The sequence below is a fragment of the Entamoeba dispar genome, genomic scaffold (genome assembly GCF_000209125.1).
Source record: "Entamoeba dispar SAW760 scf_1105229458997 genomic scaffold, whole genome shotgun sequence".
Taxonomy (NCBI): domain Eukaryota; phylum Evosea; order Mastigamoebida; family Endamoebidae; genus Entamoeba; species Entamoeba dispar.
Window position 1 is genome coordinate 25921 of NW_001853472.1, and position 7468 is coordinate 33388.

At 24.4% G+C, this 7468-nt stretch overlaps 4 protein-coding genes across 4 annotated transcripts in view, besides 13 other annotated features; 1 reads left to right on the forward strand and 3 right to left on the reverse strand.

The window, feature by feature from the left end:
* Positions 1–121, reverse strand: part of EDI_194210 (homeobox protein knotted-1, putative) — a gene marked incomplete at both ends in the record, with an annotated part of 931 nt that extends 810 nt beyond the window's left edge. The window contains one exon of the mRNA XM_001735248.1: positions 99–121. Within this exon, the coding sequence (XP_001735300.1) occupies positions 99–121 (23 nt within the window). The remainder of the gene's footprint in view (positions 1–98) is intronic.
* Positions 25–94: a sequence feature (AT_rich).
* Positions 122–133: 12 nt separating the features above from the next.
* Positions 134–313: a microsatellite.
* A 348-nt stretch (positions 314–661) lies between these two features.
* Positions 662–755: a microsatellite.
* Positions 756–790: 35 nt separating this feature from the next.
* Positions 791–844: a sequence feature (AT_rich).
* Positions 845–1055: 211 nt separating this feature from the next.
* Positions 1056–1088: a sequence feature (AT_rich).
* A 336-nt stretch (positions 1089–1424) lies between these two features.
* Positions 1425–1451: a sequence feature (AT_rich).
* A 460-nt stretch (positions 1452–1911) lies between these two features.
* Positions 1912–4545, forward strand: EDI_194320 (uncharacterized protein; the record flags this gene model as incomplete). Its single annotated transcript, XM_001735249.1, has 1 exon — positions 1912–4545. One exon carries the CDS (start codon positions 1912–1914, stop codon positions 4543–4545), a length of 2634 nt encoding a protein of 877 aa, XP_001735301.1.
* Positions 2047–2067: a sequence feature (AT_rich).
* Positions 2096–2128: a sequence feature (AT_rich).
* Positions 4546–4813: 268 nt separating the features above from the next.
* Positions 4814–4946: a microsatellite.
* A 147-nt stretch (positions 4947–5093) lies between these two features.
* Positions 5094–5139: a sequence feature (AT_rich).
* Positions 5140–5229: 90 nt separating this feature from the next.
* Positions 5230–6138, reverse strand: EDI_194330 (uncharacterized protein; the record flags this gene model as incomplete). The annotated part of the gene is made up of 2 exons (XM_001735250.1): positions 5230–5999; positions 6036–6138. The coding sequence occupies 2 exons, from the start codon at positions 6136–6138 to the stop codon at positions 5230–5232; spliced, it is 873 nt and encodes a 290-aa protein (XP_001735302.1).
* Positions 6139–6204: 66 nt separating this feature from the next.
* Positions 6205–6288: a microsatellite.
* Positions 6267–6447: a microsatellite.
* An 88-nt stretch (positions 6448–6535) lies between these two features.
* Positions 6536–7404, reverse strand: EDI_194340 (aig1, putative; the record flags this gene model as incomplete). The annotated part of the gene is made up of 2 exons (XM_001735251.1): positions 6536–6867; positions 6993–7404. 2 exons carry the CDS (start codon positions 7402–7404, stop codon positions 6536–6538), a joined length of 744 nt encoding a protein of 247 aa, XP_001735303.1.
* Positions 6639–6747: a microsatellite.
* Positions 7405–7468: the final 64 nt, after the last annotated feature.

A 7468-nucleotide genomic window follows, 5' to 3' on the forward strand; every position in this document is an offset into this window, starting at 1 on the left:
ATTATTGGTTTCTTTTTATTCTTCTTTTTTAATTTCTTTATATAAAAGAAGAATATATAAGAATAAACAAAAAATAAATAATATGATATTAATACAACATTAACAACCAGATAATTATCATTAAAAAATAAAGAAATAAAATAAGAAAAATAAAAGAAAAATAAAGAGAACATATGATAAATAATAATAAAAAGATAAAAAGAAATATAAATAATAAATAATAAATATAAATAATAAGAATAAGAAACAATAAAATATAAAGATGAAATAACAAAGAAATAACAAATAACTATAAAATAAATTAAAAATAAAATAATATTAATCTTTAATTATTTTTGGTCACGAAATTATGCATTTTATTCGTATTCATCATTATATTATTATATTGATTTGTGATGTTGTTCATTATTTCTTAATTGTTGTCTAAATGTAATGAATGTCTTCATTCTTTGTTTAAAACATGGTGTTTATGATTGATAGATCATTGAAATGAATTATCATAATGCAAATTAATTCTTGTTAAATGTTTAAAATGTAAAAAATAGTAGAAAATACAATTAGATGAAAATATTTGTGATTAAATATGAGAAGAATATATTTGTATATTATTAGTTCTATTTTCTACTTCGATTTCTATATTAAATGAATATATTTGTTGATGAAATTGAAATAAAATAAATATAAAAAGAAAATGATAAAAGAAAGAATAAAGAAAATAATAAGAAAATAAATATAATGATTAATGATAAAATTAATGAGTTATTATCATGAATGAAAATTGAAGATGAACATTAAATTCATTATTATTAATTATAAATGTTTAATTTATAATACATATTAAATAGTCATTCTTTATTCTGTATTATTGTGTTGATGTTTAAATTATTCAATTTGTTATTATTATATCATCATTTCATTGACATTTGTTATTTATTATCTTTTTATTTATTTCATCATTTATCTCTTGTTTGATATGATAATATAAATAATTTACATTGTATATTATCATCATTCATCATTGATAATCATCTGTGATATAATTTAATGTTCATATCAATAAATATATCATTTAAATAAATAAATAATAACATTTGTTAACATATCATTATGACATTTCATCAATGTGATAAATGAAATATAACATATTTACACATTAATAACAATAAGATTGATATTCATATTTATATAATCATTGATATTCATAAATAACATTATAAATTTGAATTAACATAATGTTCTTCTTTATTACATTTCATAATGATATTTTCACATTAAAATAGAATTGAAGGTAAATGAAATAAAGAATAATATAAAAAGAACATATTTATGAATGAATATAATCAACAAATCAAGATACATCATACTCAAAACAACAAGAATTACAAAATGTCAACTGATTGTTATAGATTTATTATTTTACCTACATTTTATTTTATAATTTATAATTTTAAGAGAAAACAATAGAAAACAGAATATTCCATTATGCAAAAAATATAATACACTATTTTCAATTGAGCAATTTATTTAGATGCATAATTTCTTCGCTTATTTTGTTTCCCATCTTTAAATCTGTGAATGACAGAACAAATTTTGGAGAACATATCCATAAATCTGTCCAACATCGTTAATAAATGCGTGTTTAATCAAGTTACTTTGAAAGACGCTCAAAATGAGATTAAAGACATAATGAATGTTATTATTAATCAATACAAAGAGCATATCAACAAAGATGTAATGGATGAAATACTTGTTTTAACTTCAAAATTATTATATTCACAAAATATTGAATCACTGATTGTTGAATTGAATAAATTAAATGCATTACTGAGAAGAATTATAGAAAGGATGATGAATGTCTGTAAAAGAATAAATTTGTATGAACAAGTAAAATTAAGAATTATACAAAAAGAAATGTTTGCGTCAGAATTGATGGTTCCAAAAGAACTAGAATATGACAAAAGAATTGAAATATTTAAAACATATATTCACAATGATATTAAATGTCACGATGCCAATGACAAAAGTGCTGTTATTACCACCCTTAGGAAATTAATAATAATTTTATTTCTCCCCATTCATACAAAATCAACTAAAGTAAATAAAAATAATATAAAAATAGTATTTTATTGTAATCATTCAGGAAAGACAAAAGAAACATGTAAAGGAAGAGATTGTGGATATAAATTAATTGTAACATTGGGATTTGATAATGTAAACAGTGTCACAGAAATGAATGAACACAAGCATCCATTGGACTACTTCTTTGTTGTGTCAAAAACATGCCCTTTGTTAAAATCTGAGAAACATTTAATTCCAAAAACAAACAACGAAATAATCAAGTTTCTTGCAAATCATCCTCATATTCAAATTCCCCTTCGAAAATTTAGACAAATTCAGAGAGAAGAAGATAGAAATCAAATCCTTGAAAATATATTTCTTTCAGAATCATTTTTTGAAAATGATTCATTTATTAAATTAACAAACACTTTCACCAACGGTTATATTCATTCGATATTATTCATTCATAACAAAGTGAATCAAATGGAATACAGTCAAAGAAGATGGTATGTTGATGACACAGCTAAAACAAATATATATAACAAAAACTTGTATGCTGTTATTGTAAAAGACGATAATTCTTTTAACCAATTCCTATCATTTGGATATTTATTTGATCAATCCGAAAATTCGTATAAATTATTCCTCCATCAACTTCACAATATTTTAAATTATGGACCCGAAATCATCGTGTGTGATCGCAGTATTGCTCAATATAATGCTTTGAAACATGTATTTCCACATTCCAAACTATTCTTCTGCAGAATTCATATAGAAAGATCATTGATAAAATATTTTAAGAGTGATCATATAATAATGAAATTATTTCATTTAACAATGAACATGAAGTTGAACGAAGATGATTTAATTGAAACATGGAAAAGTATTGTAATGAAAAATATTAAAAACTTAGAAGAAGACACTGATGATGAAAGTAGGTACCATGATGATAACGAAAGTAGTGACGAGGAAAATGATGAGCACTTGTTCGAACCAGATACAGGTGATGTTATAAATTCAGCAGATGAACCTGACACATCACACGATAACATTCAACAAATGATGGAAGAAGCAAAGGGAATACATATCAATAAAGGACTGATGTGTATAATTGATTTAATCGAACACAAAGAAAATTGGATTCCTTCTGAATGTATCAAATATGGGATGTATCGAGATTTTACAACAAATAGAGTAGAAGGATTCTTTGGGCACTTGAAAAAAATAATTAAACATAGCCAGGTTCCTTTCTATTTATTGACAGACAACGTTTATGCACTTGGAAATACAATGTTTAATAATATAATTGGGATTGATCTTCCAGAAGAAATTATAGATAACAACGATCCTCATTTTACACTACTGAGTGAGTTTGCAAAGAAGGTCTTAAAAACACAATACAAGGTATTGACTGATCACGTAATATGTGATGAGAAACAGTATTGCATTAGCTGTCAAATAAGACATGTCAATCCTGCAGCAGCATGGCCTTGTTGTCACCTAATGAAAGAAAGAAGAAGGATGTCGTTAAAACATCTTATTAGTTATGAAGACCTTCCATCCTTTGCTTTCAAGTCAAAACAAACTAGGATAAAATGGACTGATAAATCCATTTCCAATATTGAAATGCCCACTAGCTATAGCTTGATGGGAAGTGTAATTGTGAATAAAATGAGACATAACACAAATGTACGTCCACGGAATAAAGTTGAGTTTAGGAAAAGAAAATCAAAAGAGGTGTTTTTCAATGAAATTGCACCATTTCAAATGAAGAAGTGTGTAGTGAGTGAACAGGGGAAACGTAAACAGGATGAAAGAGATAGTGAAGGAGAACACAAAATGAGGGATGATGAAGAAAATATTGAAGAACAAGGAGTGGAGGAAAGATTGCCAACAATTGATTCAGAAACTTCCAACATACAAACACCTCAAAGTGAAACATATAAGAATGAACTACGTGAATATGATAGCATGATAACAGAAGAAGAATTTGAAAAGATAATGAAAACATTTAAAGTTCCACCGAAGTGTATGGTATGTGGAATGTCCAAGAACAATAATATATATAAGTTACCACATAATATTAAAGAAAAGGAAACAATTATATTCCCATTTTTATCAAAAAATAAATATGGAATAATAGCATATGTTAAGAGAATTAACATAGCAGGGAATGAAAGGGAAGAATGTATGGTACGTATTAAATATGGAAATGTTAAATATCCTGCGTTTATGAGAGGAATGAATAGACAAATAATGAAAGTATTAGAATTAACAAATGAACCAATAATTTATTCAATAAAAATTGATGAATGTATTGAACAATTGAAGCAGAATGGTTATATAACCCTTTTCTTAATGGAAAGTTTCATAAAGAAAAGAAAGGACGATGAAATAACAGGAAAACCAAAAAAACTAAGAGAATATATTTCAATAGAAAAAATGATAGAGTCATTCAAAAATTATAAAGAAATTAACTCTAATTAATTTTCAATAACAAAATTATCTTTTTAAAGGAATAGTTGAGTAAATAGAAGTGCAATATGTTATAGAAGCAAAATATTTTGCACCCATAAAAAACGCACCAATATTCTGTTTTCAAATGGTTCCATCTTCAAACAACTAAGTTGAAGTTCTTTAATTTTCAATAATTATTGAGATATGAAGAACTATTGAAAAGATTGATAAAAATTTGGACAAAAATAATCAAAAACATTTGTGGCAATTATTCAAAATGGAAAATAATTTGCCACTGAAATGAAAAAAACAAATAAAAAAGAGATAAAAGGAAATAAAAGAATAAAAAAGAAAGAAGTTAAAAAGAGAGAATAAAGGAAGAAATAAACACAAATTTTTAAAGGGGAAAATAAAAAGGGGCAATAAAAAAAGCATCTAGTTTATTAGCGGAAAATAAATAGGAATATTCTATTGTGCAAAATATTTTACACCTTGTCTTTTTAGCATTTTATTTAGATGCATAATTCCATTACTTATTTTGGTTCTCGAAAAATGATATAGAGGATTTGAAACATTTGTTTTTAATTTCTAAACATTTTAAAATTAATATTTTGTTATTTTTATGTCAGAAAAGAAAAAGGATATTGGAAGAAATACGCAAAGAATATTCATTTGATTTTCTCATAACGAATATAATTAAAACACTGACAGTGTTTAGAAAATAATTAGAACCAATAAGCAAGCTATTATAGTCGTTATCATTTTTGGTTCTGCTCCATCTGTGTTATCTTTATCACATATCTTATTATCTTTTATTATTTTATAAGTTGCAAATGTGTCCTTTTCATAATTGTCTGGTACATGTATTGAATTTATACTTGAAAATCCAAATATTTCTTTCCCTATATTTGTTATTTCTTTTGTTCCTTCATATGATACACATGTTAATGTTATGCATGATTCAAATGCAAAATCATCAATTTCAGTAACAGAATCTGGAATGTTTATTGACGTTAATGATGTACAATGCCAAAATGCACTTTCACCAATTACTGTAACAGAAGGAGGGATAGAATATGATGTTCTTGAATTTCCAATTGGATATTGAATTAATAATGTCTTGTCTTTATTATATAATACTCCATCAAGAGATGAATATGATGGATTTGATGTGTCCACATCTATTGATGTTAATGACATACAATTATAAAAAGCATATTCACCAATTGTTGAAACACTATTTCCAATATTAACTTTTGTTAAAGATGTACAGGGTTCAAATGCATAGTCACCAATAGAAATGATGTTGTTGCTAATGTCAATAGATGATAATGACGTACATGAATAAAATGCAGAATTACCAATGGATGTAACTGAAGTGGAAATAGCAATTTTTGTTAAGAATTTACAATTTGAAAATGAATCCTCCCAATGTATGTAACTCCTTCTTCTATTATAATCTCTTCTATATTTTCGAACCCATCCTTTTCACAAATATAATTGATCGTTCATTTTCCCACTTCCACTTACAATTAATGTTACGCCATTCATTGTGCAATCGACATCTGTTCCACAGTCATAAGATTTAGAAAGCGTTAATGTAATAAACAAAAGCATAAACATTTAACTAATAAATGTATTAATGAATAATTTAATAATGTATTTATGATATTCATCATAAAATATCAATAATTTAATAAAATAATAAATTATATTTATTTCATTTTTAATTTAATTTTATATTAAATTAATTCAATCTTATTCTTTTATTTATTCATATTCTTTATCATTGTTTATATTTTCTTTGTTTATTTCATTATATTCTTTATTTTACTTCTTTATTCATTCATTCTTCTTTATTCTTTTGAATTTTATTCTTTCTTTTATTCATGTTTACTTTATTTCTTATTATCAATTTCTTTGTTTTTATTTAAATGAACCATAATGAAATTTAATTCATTTGATTTTTCTATTTTATTTCAAATAACTAAATACTGAATTAGTGTTATCGTTTTCTCAATTACATCACTACACATTCTGATGTTTCTTTATTAGTTTTGTTTTCTGTTATAATTCTACTGTTAAATTCAGTACTTTCACCATAAATAACTTCTCCACTATTCTTTACTTTCTTACATCTTATATATTTTGTTATTTTATATGTTGTATTATATTTTGTTTCTTCTATTTTTTCACGTTCTTCTTTTTCTTCATATTTAATTTCTTTATATTCACCACTTAATTTATTGATTTCTTCTTTATCAATTGGTTTTAATCGTCTTGCCCATTTGATTAATTTTATTATTTCTTCTTCTGTTCTTGTATTATCATCATCTTCATCTGGTTGTGAATCTACAAAAAACATTGGAATATCAATATTTTCATTTATTTTATTTGTTGTTTCATAAATTCAATCATTTCTTCTTTGAATCTCTCTTTCTCAATTTTATAGTTTTCAATTTTCTTTTGTGAATAACAGTTATAACATTTAGTCCATACAATACATACATGTTTCCAAATGTCTTTTAATGGGAAAATATCAGATATAACTTTAACAACTTGTTTAAGATTGGTAGAAAATCTTGCTACATTATAATTCATTGTTAATATAATTCCTTGTAATCCTGTAGCTTTAACACAATTGACAATATTTTGAATATTTTTATTATCAAATCCACTACTATCATTAAGACCATGAGTATCAACAACAAATACATCACTTCTATCTCCTTCTCCAAAGTACCCACCAGTGTATTTTGTAACTGTTTTATTACTATCACTTACTTTAAAAACATCATTTTTAAGAATAAAATTACCTAATGAACTTTTACCATCACCTGTTTCTCCAATTAAAAGTAATTTAATTTGTTTCAATCCTTCTATACTCATTCTTAATATTTAGATGTTTTGTTTAATTGAATTTCTAATTCTCAGTTGTTTTTGATAAAAGTTA